This window comes from Phocoena phocoena, chromosome 1 (genome assembly GCF_963924675.1).
Source record: "Phocoena phocoena chromosome 1, mPhoPho1.1, whole genome shotgun sequence".
Classification (NCBI taxonomy): Eukaryota; Metazoa; Chordata; class Mammalia; order Artiodactyla; family Phocoenidae; genus Phocoena; species Phocoena phocoena.
Window position 1 is genome coordinate 136,610,105 of NC_089219.1, and position 17,030 is coordinate 136,627,134.

Consider the following 17,030-nt stretch of genomic DNA (forward strand, 5'->3'; position numbering starts at 1 on the left):
ACAGCAAAAGCAGTTCTAAGAGGGAAGTTAATAGCAATACAATCCTACCTCAAGAAACAACAAACATCTAAAATAAACAATCTAACTCTACACTTAAAACAACTAGAGAAAGAAGAACAAACAAAACCCAAAGTTAGTAGAAGGAATGAAATCATAATAATCAGAGCAGAAATAAATAAAATAGAAACAAAGAAAACAATAGCAAAGATCAATAAAACTAAAAGCTGTTTCTTTGAGAAGAGAAACAAAATTGATAAACCATTAGCCAGACTCACCAAGAAAAAGCAAGAGAGGACTCAAATCAATAAAATTAGAAATGAAAAAAGGAGAAGTTACAACAGACACCGCAGAAATGCAAAGCATCCTAAGAGACTACTACAAGCAACTCTATGCCAATAAAATGGACAACCTGGAAGAAATAGACAAATTCTTAGAAAAGAATAACCTTCCAAGACTGAAGCAAGAAGAAATAGAAAATATGAACAGACCACACAATCACAAGTAATGAAATTGAAACTGTGATTAAAAATCTTCCAACAAACAAAAGTCCAGGACCAGATGGCTTCACAGGTAAATTCTATCAAACACTGAGAGAAGAGCTAACACCCATCCTTCTCAAACTCCTCCAAAAATCTGCAGAGGGAGGAAAACTCCCAAACTCATTCTATGAGGCCACCATCACCCTGATACCAAAACCAGACAAAGATACTACAAAAAAAGAAAATTACAGACCAATATCACTGATGAATATAGATGCAAAAATCCTCAACAAAATACTAGCAAACAGAATCCAACAACACATTAAAAGGATCATACACCATGATCAAGTGGGATTTATCCCAGGAATGCAAGGATTCCTCAATATATGCAAATGAATCAATGTGATACACCATATTAACAAACTAAAGAAAAACCATATGATCATCTCAATAGCTGCAGAAAAAGCTTTTGACAGAATTCAACACCCATTTATGATAAAAACTCTCCAGAAAGTGGGCAGAGGGAACCTACCTCAACATAATAAAGACCATATATGACAACCTACAGCAAACATCATTCTCAATGGTGAAAAACTGAAAGCATTTCCTCTAAGATCAGGAACAAGACAAGGATGTCCACTCTCACCACTATTATTCAACACAGTTTTGGAAGTCCTAGCCACGGCAATCAGAGAAGAAAAAGGAATAAAAGGAATACAAATTGGAAAAGAAGAAGTAAAACTGTCACTGTTTGCAGATGACATGATACTATACATAGAGAATCCTAAAGATGCCACCAGAAAACTACTATAGAGCTAATCAATGAATTTGGTAAAGTTGCAGGATACAAAATTAATGCACAGAAATCTCTTGCATTCCTATACGCTAACAGTGAAAGATCAGAAAATTAAGGAAACACTTCCATTTACCATTGCAACAAAAAGAATAAAATACCTAGAAATAAACCTACCTAGGGAGACAAAAGACCTGTAGGAAGAAAACTATAAGACACTGATGAAAGAAATTAAAGATGATACAAACAGATGGAGAGATATACCATGTTCTTGGATTGGAAGAATCAATATTGTGAAAATGACTATACTACCCAAAGCAATCTACAGATTCAAAGCAATCCCTATCAAACTACCAATGGCATTTTTCACAGAACTAGAACAAAATATCTTAAAATTTGTATGGAGACAGAAAAGACCCTGAAGAGCCAAAGCGGTCTTGAGGGAAAAAAACGGAGCTGGAGGAATCTGACTCCCTGACTTCAGACTATACTACAAAGCTACAGTAATCAAGACAATATGGTACTGGCACAAAAACAGAAACACAGATCAATGGAACAGGATAGAAAGCCCAGAGATAAACCCATGCACCTATGGTCAACTAATCTATGACAAAGGAGGCAAGGATATACAATGGAGAAAAGACAGTCTCTTCAATAAGTGGTGCTGGGAAAACTGGACAGCTACATGTAAAAGAATGAAATTAGAACACTCCCTAACATCACACACAAAAATAAACTCAAAATGGATTAGAGACCTAAATGTAAGACCAGACACTATAACACTCTTAGAGGAAAACACAGAACACTCTTTGACATAAATCACAGCAAGATCTTTTTTGATCCACCTCCTAGAGTAATGGAAATAAAAACAAAAATAAACAAATGGGACCTAATGAAACTTAAAAACTTTTGCACAGCCAAGGGAACTACAAACAAGATGAAAAGAGAACCCTTAGAATGGGAGAAAATATTTGCAAACAAATCAACAGAGGATTAATCTACAAAATATATAAACAGCTCATGCAGCTCAATATTAAAGAAACAAACAACCCAATCCAAAAATGGGCAGAAGACCTAAATAGACATTTCTCCAAAGAAGACATACTGATGGCCAAGAAGCACATGAAAAGCTGCTCAACATCACTAATTATTAGAGAAATGTAAATCAAAACTACAATGAGGTATCACCTCACACCAGTTAGAATGGGCATCATCAGAAAATCTACAAACAACAAATGCTGGAGAAGGTGTGGAGAAAAGGGAACCCTCTTGCACTGTTGGTGGGAATATAAATTGATACAGCCACTATGGAAAACAGTATGGAGGTTCCTTAAAAAACTAAAAATAGAATTACCATATGACCCAGCAATCCCACTACTGGGCATATACCCAGAGAAAACAATAATTCAAAAAGACACATGTACCCCAATGTTCATTGCAGCACTATTCACGATAGCCAGGACATGGAAGCAACCTAAATGCCCATCGACAGATGAATGGATAAAGAAGATGTGGTACATATATACAATGGAATATTACTCAGCCATAAAAAGGAATGAAATTGGGTCATTTGTAGAGACGTGGATGGATCTAGAGACTGTCATACAGAGTGAAGTAAGTCAGAAAGAGAAAAACAAATATCGTATATTAACGCCTATATGTAGAACCTAGAAAAGTGGTACAAACGAACCGGTTTGCAGGTCAGAAATTGAGACGCAGATGTAGAGAACAAACGTATGGACACGAAGGGGGGAAGTGGCGGGGGAGGGGTGGTGGTGGTGTGATGAATTGGGAGATTGGGATTGACATATATATACTAATATGTATAAAATGGATAACTAATAAGAACCTGTGGTATAAAAAAATAAATAAAATAAAATTCAAAAAAAAAAAACAAGGGGAAGTGAAGACAGAGATAAGAATACAGTGAGTAAGAAGGCAGGGACTTGCCGCAGTTTAATACCAAGGGCAATATTTTAGTCCTGAGCCCCCTTCTGTGTTTTCCTTTTCTTCTTTTTTGCCAGCTGCTAGGACAGGCCTCCTTCTTGGCTTTTCCCTGCCAATTCTTTCTACCTCCAACCGGGAAGTACAGCTACTGATCTACTGTAAAACAGAACTCAGTCCCACAGTTTTCTCACTACCTGCCTGCTCCTATGATGAAAAGCACATCTTTCTGAGGTTTCCTAAATTTATTTTTGCTGAATCTCTTGAAAGTTACTTGTATACATCATAACACTTTACCCCAAATATATATTCTTCAAAGTGAAGAAACTTAACATCAGTACCATTAAATAAACGTATATGGACCATATTCAGATTTCCCTGACTTCCCCAAAAGGTTCTTTATAGCTTTCTTCTCCCAGATGAGGAGCCAATCAAGATTTACACACAGCACTGAGTTTCATGTATCTTTAGACTTTTTGTCTTCCATGATATTGCTATTTTCTAAGAGTCTGAACCAGCTGTTTTATAAAATATCTTTCAATTTGCATTTGTCTGATTGTTTCCTCACCTACAGAGTGTTCTTGCCAAAAATGATTAATCATGACTAGAATCAGGTTAAGTATTTGGGAAGAGCAACATATAGGTGACATGTCGTTTACAATTCATCACATGACAGCAGTCTGTCCCATTGTGATAGTAGTCAGGACTTAGTAAAAGCAGTATCTCCCGGTTTCCTCTTTGTAATTAATAAGTAAACTGTGGATCAGATTGTGTGAATATTGTTCCCTAGTAGTTTTTCATCTAATGATTTTAACATCCATTGATGACTCTTGACTGGATTATTATTATAGTGGTTGTAAAGTCTAAACTTTTAAAAATTATTAAAAACAGTGAGATAACAGGCAAACTTGGGGAAAAAAATAATGGTGAATTATAATTCTTAAACTAAAACAAAAAACTCACAATAAAATTTACATCAGGTATTCTCTACAACAGTAATAAAATGCCAGTCAGAGAACTTTTTGCTATCATCAGCAAAGAAAATCTGCGCCAGAATGAAAATCAAAGCACTGCTTCCTTCACTGAGAATGTCTTACACAAAAAAAAGTCAGCTGAACTAAACAGTTGTGCTTAATGACATTAATATTTGCATTCGGGTTCAAGCTCTACATCTCCTCAGAGCTGAGTAACAAACATTTCCTAGACAGGCAACTTGTCCAGGGTACCACATTGTGAAATATGCTTCTTCTCTCTATAACCATATTTCATCTTTTCTTTTTAAACCCTACTCTCTCTACTTTTAATTCTAGGGCTGATGCTCCAAAGTCCTTCCTTCTATAACTAAGGTTCCCTATTGTATGCAATTTCTCTTTTCACTTAGACAAGGTAAGAGGAAATAAGGCCTCAAATGATAAGAGGTAATCTCTGAATTATAAGTAAAAAAATCTAGGAGGGCATAATCTTTTTATGTATTCAGGAAAGAAGTAGACTCACTATCTATTTTTTCCCCCTTCTGCCCAACAGGGTATTATATGCACTTCTTCACCATGGTGTGGGTGGGCAAGGAACAGAAGGGCACTAGAAATGAGCAGATATAATTGCGAAGGGGAGAAGAGTAAAAAAATTGGGATTTACCCTGCTCTTCTACCTTCCCATCCTCCTGGCCTTCCTCCAAAGATCCCTCTAGAGGGGAGAAGTGGTGTCCCATTAGGGGCTGTATGACAGGGAAGGAAAATTCCAACCAATAGCTCTTTTGGTCACTCTCTAAGAAGCAATTCATATGTAAGGAATGTGTGTCTGTTGTGAACTACTTATATACCAACATCATGGCATAAGAATCCTTTAGGAGATTTAACTAAAATCGGATTCTTTTAATCTCTCTCCCAACTGCCTATCATTAGCACAGTCTACAGCAGAAAGAGATTAATAGAAAACTAATTCTTTAATCTGCTCACTACTTTCTAATTCCTAAACACCTAAGCCATTTACAACAACCACAATAGATCCCAAGAATTTCTTACCATTTTTGCTTTCCTTCGAAGTCAAAGAAGCTTGGTTTAGGAGTATTGCAATTTCCAACTTTGACCTAAATCAAGTGGGAGGGGGGTAAAATCAAGAACTTATTTTTCAAAGAAATGTCAGAGAAACTTCTAATTTTTAAATCTATTATGTATACTTCATAACTATAGGTTAGAAAATATCTGCATCATATAAAATAACAAAATTTAACATGCTTTGCAAAAGCAAACCAAAAAACAAACTTTAAATACAGGGTGCTTTGGCTTACTGCATAAAAAACTGTTATCTAACAGTGTAATACATTAAAAAAAAAAGGGTGACAGTGCATTCCTAAATTAGTAGACAAATTATATATATAAAACAAATTATAAATATAGATTATGCAATCCTTATTACCATTTGTAATGCAGAAGAATTTTTAAACATGCAATAAACAAGCTTTAAAGTACAGTTTATCAGAATTCATCATACTGTCTGTCTGTGTTGATTCTCATAACACTATCAGCATTTTATCTCTCTCAAATTCCAGGATAAAGCACACTATTTTTAACGTGCCCTATTATGAAACTAGTCAACATAAATTTAGATGTTAAAAGCCACACAAAAAAAATTTCAAGGTTTCTCAATAATATAAATTCTATTTATTCCACAATAATCTTCTCTTGTTTGTGCTCAATACTTATTTTTAATCCTCAAACACTTGTAGTTAAACTACACAGTAATTATTTTCATTGTGAATAAGCATAAGTGAAATTCACACAACTGTAGAATTCACTACACAGCTCGATTCCCACTGCCAGCAGTAATCTCCCTCTCTGATGGCACTTTTCACTTTTACCTTGTGTTAGCAAGGTTTGTGTAGTCTCATCTTACTATTAGAATATAGCCTCTAAGAAACCATTCTTAAGTCGCTCATTGCACATAACATAGTGTCTAACTTAAGGCAGTAAAAAAATGTTTGTTGCATATAAAATGAATACATTAGGCATGTGTTCAACAAAATACCTATTTTCCCTAAAGCTAAATACCACAATCTGGACCCCATCTACTTCTCAAAGACTTTCCCACTACCTCCTTCTACTCTTACACACTTGCATTTTGCTAAAATCAAACTGATGGTCTACTCACTAACCAGACTGATCTACTCACTGCATTTAGAATTTTTATTCTATTTTGCTCATGTTATTTCCCTCACCTAAAAAGACTTCTCTTCTCTCAGCTTTTCAAAATGCTAAATCTCCTTGCAGTCCCACTCAAGGTTCAAATTCTAAGAACCCTTTCCATCTACAATGATCTCATCCATCTCTGAGTTCCTAACAACCATCATCTCTATCATTTGCTTAGCCATTAATCACATGGCCCTCTGGCTGTTATTAAAATGTACATTTACACAGGGGCAGCCCGGTCATGATGGGACGGGGGAAGAAATGATGAAAGAGCAGGAGCTGCTTTTCTTGAACAATCACCATAAACCAAAAGTTTCACATATGTATGTCAAATGAGGCACACAACAATCCTGTTAGGCTTGCCATTACAAATTCATTCTATAAATGAGTACAGAGGAGCTCACACATGAGTGAATCTTGAATTAGGAGTCAAGACTTGACTCCAGGACTGTTAGACACCAAAGTCCAATATTACTCTACTATACAACACTCTTTTATATGCCACATAGAATCTAGGCTTCAGTTCTGGCATCTCTAAAATCACTTGAACTACTGTGTTAGAAATATGAAATGAGATAAACTACTAGGCATCATAAAAATAGCAGTTATTACTATTTGTGGTTTTTTTATTCAGACAACAGCCAGTGGCAGAAACAAATACCAGTATCTATCCTTCCTCTCTCTTATGGTAATAGAAGTCTCAGCCGGACACATGGTCATTGAGCTGAACATTACATGTGGCCATGCAACTTCTGCCCAGGTTCGGGGGGCTGGATGTATGTGAAAGTGATATAAATATCTTCCTTAAAAAGAAAGGGGGGCTTGGGGCTTCCCTGGTGGCGCAGTGGTTGAGAGTCTGCCTGCCGATGCAGGGGACACGGGCTCGTGTCCCGGTCCAGGAAGATCCCACATGCCGTGGAGCGGCTGGGCCCGTGAGCCATGGCCACTGAGCCTGCGTGTCCAGAGCCTATGCTCCGCAACGGGAGAGGCCACAACAGTGAGAGGCCTGCATACCTGGGGTGGGGGGAAGAAAGGAGGGCTTGTTCTTCCCTTTCCCTCTGCCCTGGCTAGAACATGCGTATGGTGAGCTATCTCTGGCCATGGGAAGAGAATCTTAGGGCAGCAGTTCACAAACCTTTTGGTCTCATAATCCCTTTACCCTCTTAGAAACTGATCCCCCCAAAGAGCTTTTGTTTACGTGGGTTATATCTATCAATATTTACCAGATTAGAAATGAAATTTTAAAATATGTATTAATTCATTTAAAAATAATAAACTCATTACATGTTAACATAAATAACAAAAATTTATGAAAAATATATACTTTAAAGCAAAAAAAATTTAGTGAGAAAAGTGACAGTGTTTTACAATTTGCAAATCTCTTTACTGTCTGCCTTAATAGAAGGCAGGTGTATTCTACTTCTGCATTCAATCTATTGCAGTATATGCTGTTTTGGTTGAAGTAAATGAAGAAAATTCAACTTCACAGAGATATGTTGTTCGAAAAGAAAAGTATTTTAGTAGCATTTTCAGATAATTGTGGATACTCGTCTTTGATATCACACCAAAACTAAACAAGTGGCAGTTTCTTTAAGGTTAATTGCAATGTGGAATCTGAAGTGATACCAACAAATTTTTCACACTGTTACATTAAAATCCATTGGTCTGACCTGCACTTTCAATGTATCTTTTATCCACACATAATTTGTAACCTCACTCCCTGAAATATTTGAAAAAACAGTTCACTGAGTTCCACAGATCTTCCAAATGACACAATTAATTATACATACAATACTGGAAGTTCACAATCATTAAAACCTCCACTAATCTTATCAAAAACGTTTTTCAGTATTAGGAAGCCGTCAAGATCGGGTGGCAGATACAGATTTTCCAAACTTAATTTTCACTTGAAGGCTCAAATGTTGTCACTGGCAACAAATACTGTCAGTTGTTTTCCTTGAAGTGACAGGCTGACTTCACTCATTTTCAAGGAACTGTATGCCAAGTGCTCAAATCTGAAAAAGCACAGTTTATCAGTGAGTTGCTCTGCTAAGTAAAAATCATGTTTCATGTGGGTAGCTCAACTTGCAACCAAAAATTACACAGGTGTTTTTCCTCAAAACAACCAACATAATTCAGTATGTAGAAGTATTTTGTGTGTACCCCCATTTCATCACACACAATAGTAAAAAGATGTGTACTCAAGAGTTAATACTGAATAAAAATCAATAATTTTCACTGCTTCATCAAAGACACTTTAAAGTGAAACTGGCCTTTTTTTTTTAAACTCAGAGTACATAGTGGTTAAAAAAAAATAACTACTAGTACAGTCTGCTGCCACTGCCTTGATTCATGCTAACACATCAGCAATTTTATCTGCCATGACAGCACAGAAAAAAGGCAAATACAAGCATATCTCGTTTTACTGCACTTTGCTTCATTGTGCTTTGCAGACACTGCATTTTTCACAAATTAAAGGTTTGTGGACACCCTGTATCAAGCAAGTCTATCGGCACCATTTTTCCAATAGCATTTGCTCATTTCATGTCCCTGGGTTACATTTTGCTAATTCTCCCAGTATTTCAAACCCTCCACTAGCGAAAAGATTATGAGTCACTGAAGGCTCAGATGATGGTTAGCATTTTTTAGCAATAAAGTATTTTTTAATTGAGGTATATACATTTTTTAGACATAACACTTTTGCACACTTAATGGACTACAGTGTAGTATAAACATAACTTTTACATGCATTGGGAAACCAAAACATTCGCGTGACTCACTTTATTGTGCTATTTGCTTTATTGCAGTGGTCTACAACTGAACCCTTGATATCTCTGAGGTATGCCTGTAGTGTCTTGGTATTATTATGAAAATAGTTTTGACTTTATATTCTGTGAAAGTCTGAGGGATTATCAGGGGACCATAGTTTGAGAACTGCTGCCTTGAGGGATGGCTGAACTACAAGACAGACTAAGCCCCTGGATGATCACATGAAACAGAAGCACCCTATCAGCCCTAGATCACCTACCTCCAGACCATTATGTGAGATGAAAATAAAAGTTCAGCAGCTGACCCAGTATCCTCACGGATACAGAAGCTTTTGTATTCCCAAATTCAAAGAATAGTTCTGGATCCACAAAGACTGGGAAAATAAAACTGCAGGATTTTAGGACATCGTAAGTAACAGTTTCCAAATCAGGGATGATGAATCCTAAGCTATGAACCAGTTATAAAATGCAGCACTTTAACAGAGCATCATCTAAACTCTGTTCTCTCTGATATATGTATGATATATCAGCGCCCCTGAAACAGAATATTTCAACAAAGTTTGCCAATGGTAAAAGCCAGTGAATCAAGTGTACCCAGGTTAAAGTAGGAGGACATGCTGAGTATCCCCACCTGTGCTAGTGCTGAAGGTTCCTCAACAGGAGCTTCAAATTTTCATTGTCCTCTAGTTTCACAGGTGTCAATTAGTTATCTTTTGCTGGGAGAGTGCAGGCTAATGCATGGAGGACCCAAAAAACCCTGTTAATTGGTGGGATCTTTCTGAAACTTCACTAAAAGATAATTGTGCAGTCATAGGCTTATCCAAGACTAAAAGAGCTATTATGTCATGTTAGGGCTCTGCCTGAGAAAGTAAGGTTCACATCTCACCTTATTTTCAGCCTCTTCCTGCTGACAAAATAAGAGTGCTATTTGGAATAGAAAATGTAATTATTTTATGATGAAGGTTGATTTTATGAGAAATGTAATTATTTTATGAGAAATTCTGATCCACCATACAGGAATTATATTGGACTTTCAACTTTGTTATTCTATCAAAGATGCTATTTTTAATACTGCCACAGAATTCCGATAAAAACAAAATATTTAGAAGAGATTGATAAACACTGTGTGCCCTAACATATCTAAGTAAGCATAATCTTATTCTCTAATTCTCTAATAATTATTCTCCAATAACGAGAAATTTTATTTCCAGAAACAGAATATCTCTAACCACACTAATGTCAAGAGGGTGAGGAACACACGCCTTCCATACTATCTGGATGAAGTATATTCGAGACAGATGGTTGCCAGCTGACAGGTGACTATAGTTCACTGATGACTCCAATATCAGATATTTAATAATGATGAGGCTAATATCAATAAATATATGTCATAGAAAGAAAAACAATGTTTTTAGGAAATTTGGAGAAAATTAGTCTTATACTGCCCAGAGAATCATCAGTCAGCCATGTTACTGGTCCAAGCGCAATGCTCAATAAATTCTTGTTAAATAACTGAAAGTCTCATTTTAATGTTATTAGGACAGGATAAATGACCAAAGAGAAAACAGATATCCAGGACTTCTGCATGAAAACAAATTCTGAGGCCAATTCAGGCATATTTTCATTCAACACTATAATGTATACCATTTGTTCCTACCAGCTATATCTCTCAGGTCACTTTAACAGATATTCATGAATCTTCAAAAGAAGGTTCATCTCTACTTAGTATATTCAGTTTAAGAATATAGAGGGACCCCACAACTTTTTTTTTTTTAAAGAATACAGGGGGAAACAGATACCAAGAGGCATAAAATGGGCTGTTATCCAGAACTTCATTCCTTCCAGTGTTCCAAAGAGCTGGAGTTTTTCTGAACTGTTATTTAACTCTCGTGAGCGATTTTTCACATGTTTAAATCTAAACACCTCAAGTAACTTTGTAAGTCTCTTTATGGCAAGTGTCATGATGCTTTTGCTTCTCTGCATCCTCCACAGGCATAACACCCAAGTGTTTTGCCATAAAAGATGCTGAACAAGTATTTGTCGATTATGATAAAGCAATTATTTTTCTAACCCAATTACTCTTTGAGGATAAATTAAAGATGTCTCATATGACATTATTATTTCCATACTTCCAGGTAATCTTTGAAGCCTTAGAGTCAGGAGCTACAATCTCGTTCTAGTTCTCTATGACCCTAGGCAAGTTATCTCCTCTCTCCGGGTTTCCTTATTCCTAAGAGAAGGGCATTATTTCATCTGGTGTTTTCCAGCTCTAAAATTTTCATAACTGTATCTAACACAAGCATATTCAGCCAAAACATAAGTCTAAGATATTTAGGGTTTAAAAAAAATCACAATAATAAAAGTAGTAATACTTTACTTTGCATTGCATCATCCTCTTTATTACAATCATATTATTCTCAGAAATGTTTTTTTAACATTACTACGTTTACTTCCAAACGACCCTCTGGCAAGAGTGAACGATAAATCTTGTTTTGTAAATGTTCTGAAGCTGGTGAAAGCGTAAGTTCAAGGCCACTAAGCAAGTCAAAGAAGACACATAAAAACTGTCATTCAGGGTCAGCTAAACATCACTCCTCGGATAGCAGACAGGTCCTTTCCATGTCCAGAATGATGCTAATCCTTAGGAGATGATTAAAAAACAACACACACACACATACAAACTTCATTACACCTAGCCATTAATCAAGCACGTTTACTATCTGTTTTTTGGAGGAAAGAGAAGGCCTGTGGTCGCTCTCCCGCATCCACCCCATCCCTGCGACTTTACCTGCTTGTACCGGGCATACAGGTACAAGAGCTGCTCCCTGCTGGCCCCTTGAACCAGGCCTCGGAAGTGCGCGGCAGCCTTCTCAAACAGCTCTGTCAGCCTCCTGGACGCCTCGGTCTCCGGGCTCTGGAGAGATTCCATATCCACGGACTCGTCCCCCGAGCTCAGCTCTCCGCCGCTGTCGCCCGTAGTGGCTCCCGCAGGCAGGAATGGCGAAGCCATGTGACCGCCTGTCTTCTACAGACGGGGTGTGACGCCGGCTCGGGGTCCTGGCCCACCAGTCTCGGTCTTGAACCAGAGCTCAAGTCGGACCCAAGCTCACTTTCTCGCGCTCCTCGCTTAGCTCTGCCTCCCTCTCTCCCCCTGCCCTCCCCGGGCGTACGTGGCTGGCTCCACCACCCTCTGCAGCTCTCCCCCGCTGCCCGGCCTCTTCCGGTACCCCGGGCTAACAGCGCGCTCCGAACAGCTCAGGTCTCTCCAGCGGCGCGGCGGGGGTCCGCGAGCAGCACAGCAGGAAGTCCGGGAGAAAAGGAGGCGGGGCGGCGTGGGCGCGGGGCGGCGTGGGCGCGGGGCGGCGTGAGCGCGGGGCGACGTGAGCGTGGGGCGGTGTCAGCGGCAGAGCACGCGCCCGGAGCTGCGGCCGGCGGCCTCTTTCTCACTGGGTGGGGGAAGCGTGGGTGGCCGTTCTTTGGGCACCGCAGCTGTGTTGCGGGATTCATGCGACCGCGCTGGGGGAACGCTGCTTGGAGAAACAGTCGTCAGTTGTTGAGGTGTCTGTTAATCGTTTCGTAGAAAATACTAGGCCATCGGGGGTGGGGGAAGGAGGCCGTCTATTTGGTAGTGTAGCGATAGAAGCGGAGTTGTGGGAAACTTGGAGCTGAGGACGAAGGTTCCGCCTGCGCCCGCCTTCCGAGGTTAGGTGTCCCGAGCGCCCCAAATGGGCCTCGGATACCTGCATCCGTTGCTGGAGAGTTTGGTTCTAACTTGAATAGTGAATGGAAATTTGGGAGATGGGGCCTTCAGAGCCCAAATTGTGTGATTGGTCCAGTCTCTCCGTGTCTTGCTTTGCATGCGTCCGTGACCCCCATCTCGCTGAACTTTATGGGACCCCACCCACACCCCAGGGCCCTTAGCGCGGTGCTTCTTCCCAGCTCAGCCTTTGCCACTGTGCTTTGGCAGACCCTGAAAAGTGAAAACAAAAATGTACTACATAGTTCTGCCCTGGACGAACTCAGAAAACTGCAGCAACTATAACGTGATTGTGATAGTGTCAAAGAAAATAGTCAATAACCTGTAATAGGAGTAGAGGAGAGGACATCCCTGGTGGCACAGTGCTTAAGAATCTGCCTAACAATGCAGGGACACGGGTTCGAGCCCTGTTCCGGGAAGATCCCACATACCACGGAGCAACTAAGCCCTTGCGCCACAACTACTGAAGCCGACGCGCCTAGAGCCCATGCTCCGCAACAAAAGAAGCCACCGCAATGAGAAGCCTGCACACCAAAACAAAGACCCAATGCAGCCAAAGATAAATAAATTTAAAAAGAATAGAGGAGAGTTTTATTTGAGCCAAACTGAGGACTATAGTCCAGGAGTTAGCCTCTCGGTAGCTCTGAGGAACTGCTCTGAAGAAGCATGGTTTTCAGCACAATTTTATGTTCTTTCAGAAGAAAGAACATCAAACCTGATAAGAATACATTCCTTCAAAGTTAAAAACAAACAAAGAAACAGATTAGCTTGTACACAGCAAATTAGTATGGCTTTGGCACCTAGGAAAGGAGCCTTATCGTCAAAGGAGTACTAGCATGGATGTCCCAGAAAGGGAGACTTTTATCTCTGTCTTCAGAAGGGACATTCTTTACTTCTGGACAGTGCACACTTTTCTTTATTGGTTAGAGCAGATATACAATGCGTGTTGATGGGCTACAAGGCAGGCTGTTCTAGATAGCATAAAGTTCAAGCTAAATCAACGTATAAACCAGAGTGACTTCCCCATACCTCAATATGTGAAAATTTCTTCCATCAATAGTTAAGTTTTACTGAGTGGTTATTATGTCCTAAGTGTTGTTAAAAACAACAACAACATTATATTCATTTAGTTCTCAAAACACTGTAATAAGCACCATCAGAATGGTACAAAGAAAGTGTTCTAAAGAATGGTTATTCACTGTTTGGGGTTAGGCTTTAGATAGGTGGACAGGGGAGAAGGGGTAAACAGGGTGAAAGAACAAAGAAAAAAGGCAGGAAGATGAGAAACCTTGGATCAGGATTCAACAAACACTCCTTGAGTATCCCAAATGTACCACTGTTAGTCCCTGCTCTCAGGGCACTCATGGTCCAGTCAAGGGATGGCTGATGAACAAAGTCTTGTAATTAAAAAGTGATAATAGTAACTTATTGATTCCCTTACTGTTTAAGGGAGTTAATTCTTACTGCTTAAGGTAGGTACAGTTATTTCCCAGTTTAGACAGGAAATTAGCCCAGAGTGGTTAGGTAACTTGCCCAAGGCTGCACAGTTAATAAGTAGAGAAACAAGGGAAAAATCAAAGTTGTAAGTTGTTTTAGTCAGAAATAAGCCTGCATATGGTGTAATGATAGATGATGAATCTGAAAAGTAGACTGAAGGGAAGGTACATGGACATTTATATATCTCTGTGGAATTTTTATTAGAAATGGGAATTAAGTATTATCAACAGTTTTTTCGGCAGCCCTGGAGATTATGTTTCTTCTACTTTAATCTTTTAAAGGAAATATTAATAAAGTTTCTATTTCAATGAATTATCTGAACGATATTAATAATTAACAGGAACTTAATGAATTATATTAACAAACACTAATAAATTAATATAAATTTTAATGTGTTATGTTAATAGATTTCCTAATGTTGAATTACACTTCTATTCCTGTAATAAACTCACTCTGGTCTTGGTCCTGCTTTTTTGTTTGTTTGTTTGTTTTTTAATTATTTCTAAGTTCAGTTTGCTAATATTTTCTTTAGTATCTCTACAGCCCTATTTAAAGATGACTGACAGTTTTCCTTTTTGTTCTGTCCTTTCTCAATTTTGTGTCAGGGTAATGGTAGACCTGTAGAATATATTTAGAAGTTTTCACCTTTTTCTGTATTCTGCAACAGTATAAATAACATGGGAATAGAGCAAGCACAAATCTCATGGCTGGTGGGAGTGTAAATTGATACAACCACTTTGGGAAAATGTTTGGTACTATTTACTAAAGGTAAACATGACCAATTCTACTTCTACCCAGCAAGCATGTAATATATGCATTCATCCAAAGACACGTATAAGAACATTCACAGCAGCACTATTCCTGATCTCCCCAAACTGGAAACACCCAAATAGCCATCAACAGTAATAACAATAAACTGTAGTGTGTTTACACAACAGAATACTATTCAGCAGCAAGAATGAACTAATTTACAATCAGACACAACATATGAATGAATCTCATAAACATAATGTAGAGCCCAGGAAACCTGACAACAAAGAGCTAATTCTGTACGTTTCCATTCATATACAGCTCAAAGTCAGGCAAAATGAACCTATGATGTTAGAAGTCAGGATAGTGAGTAGTCTTGGGGTTAGTAATCTGAAGGGTGCATAAAGGGGGCTTCTGGGTGTTGGCGATGTTCTCTTTCTTGAGCTGAATTCTGCTTGCACAAGTGTGTTCACTTTATGAAAATTCACTTAAAATTTTTGTACTTTTCTGTATATAAATTATATCTGAATGAAAAATTTAAGAACAAAAAGAAAGAAAGAGCTCCTGATATTCAGAAGCTGGTCTAGTACTCACAGCTAAACCGTATTATTCTCCTATTAGACATAATCTCATGAAATACCAACCTCAGACAAGGTCACTCTGAGACCATGATAAAATGAGACAAAGTAAAGCACTTCAGAAGTTTGCCTAAGCATAGACAAAAACAAGATCACTCTGCCAACCACAAAGTACCACAAGATACCCTTTCTCTTGGCCACCATGTGTGACTATTACTTATTTGCAAATTATAGCTTTATTCTCACTCTAGTCTTCCCTCTGTATAGATAAGACTGATTGAGATGCCCAATCATAAATTGCCCCAGCTGCCTGACAGCATCCAATAAGAGCAAATCCCCAATTCCTTAGATTTCTCCCTCAAGTCACCAACCAAAGCCCAAATCCTATAATAGGTTACTTCTTAACACCTTACTGAGACAGCCCATTGTTCTCCATTTATGTGTTCTTCCTCGCTATAGTAAAGCCAACTTGGTTACAGGAGCCTGAAGAGCATTAAAGCCTGAGAACGTTTAATTTCTTGACGATTCAATTAAAACTCCCAAACTATCAGGATCCGATGACTTAGAGGGAAGAGAGCTTTTACAGTCAGTGTTTCCATTCAAGCATTTCTTGGGAACTGTAGGAAACTGTATATCTTTTTCTGAATCTCAAGAAAAAATCAGCTGAGAAATCAGGAAGACAGGAGAAAATATTAGGATTAGAATAAAAGCTTAAACAATCAGAATTCAAGTTTGACAATCAACATAGAGAAGGTACTGATTCAAAGGGATCCACTGACAAGTCAAAAGTAATAGCAGGATATTGTTAACACCTGGAGTCCAAAGTGAGCCAGGGAAAGGAGCAGGCAGGAGAAAATCTAATCAAGATCTAACCAGTCTTCCAGAGTTGCCATTTTACACATGTGTTTGTTGCGCCTGCTGATAACAGTGCAAATGAAATTGAAATAAATATTAATAAGATTATATGCATAGGCTACATCATACAGATTCTGTGAGTGATGTTCTGAGAAATAAGTTCTAGAAGCAAAATAAGTCCTTAAACTGGCAGCTTCTTTAAGTGATGCTGAGTAGTGCTGTTACCTTTGCTAAGAGGTCTGAATGTTATGTTACTAGAGTACTACCCAACATTGTTTGCCAGCATTTTCCAGTGTTTGTATTCACCGAAGGCTACAGTTCTTTATAAGTACTTTCACAGAGGAAATGCAAAAAGAAGATGTGGATGTTTTTGTGAAATACTCCAACACAACATCCTGAAGGGACCTGAAATCTGAATTAACAG

General features: G+C 38.4%; 1 protein-coding gene across 2 annotated transcripts in view; it reads right to left on the reverse strand.

Annotated features, from left to right (window-relative positions):
- The window catches only part of ACBD6 (acyl-CoA binding domain containing 6), a 236,325-nt gene extending 223,838 nt beyond the window's left edge, over positions 1-12,487 (reverse strand). The window contains exons 1-2 of one of the 2 annotated variants that reach the window (XR_010656122.1): positions 11,958-12,482; positions 5,238-5,302 (exon numbers count right to left, since the gene is read on the reverse strand). Coding sequence is in view for 1 of the 2 variants with exons in the window: in XM_065882184.1 (XP_065738256.1) it covers positions 5,238-5,302; positions 11,958-12,179 (287 nt within the window). In the remaining variant the exon portion in view is untranslated. Of the gene's footprint in view, positions 1-5,237; positions 5,303-11,957 lie in introns of both variants that reach the window. The other variant, XM_065882184.1, reaches the window with a different exon arrangement.
- Between the last annotated feature and the right edge of the window lie 4,543 nt (positions 12,488-17,030).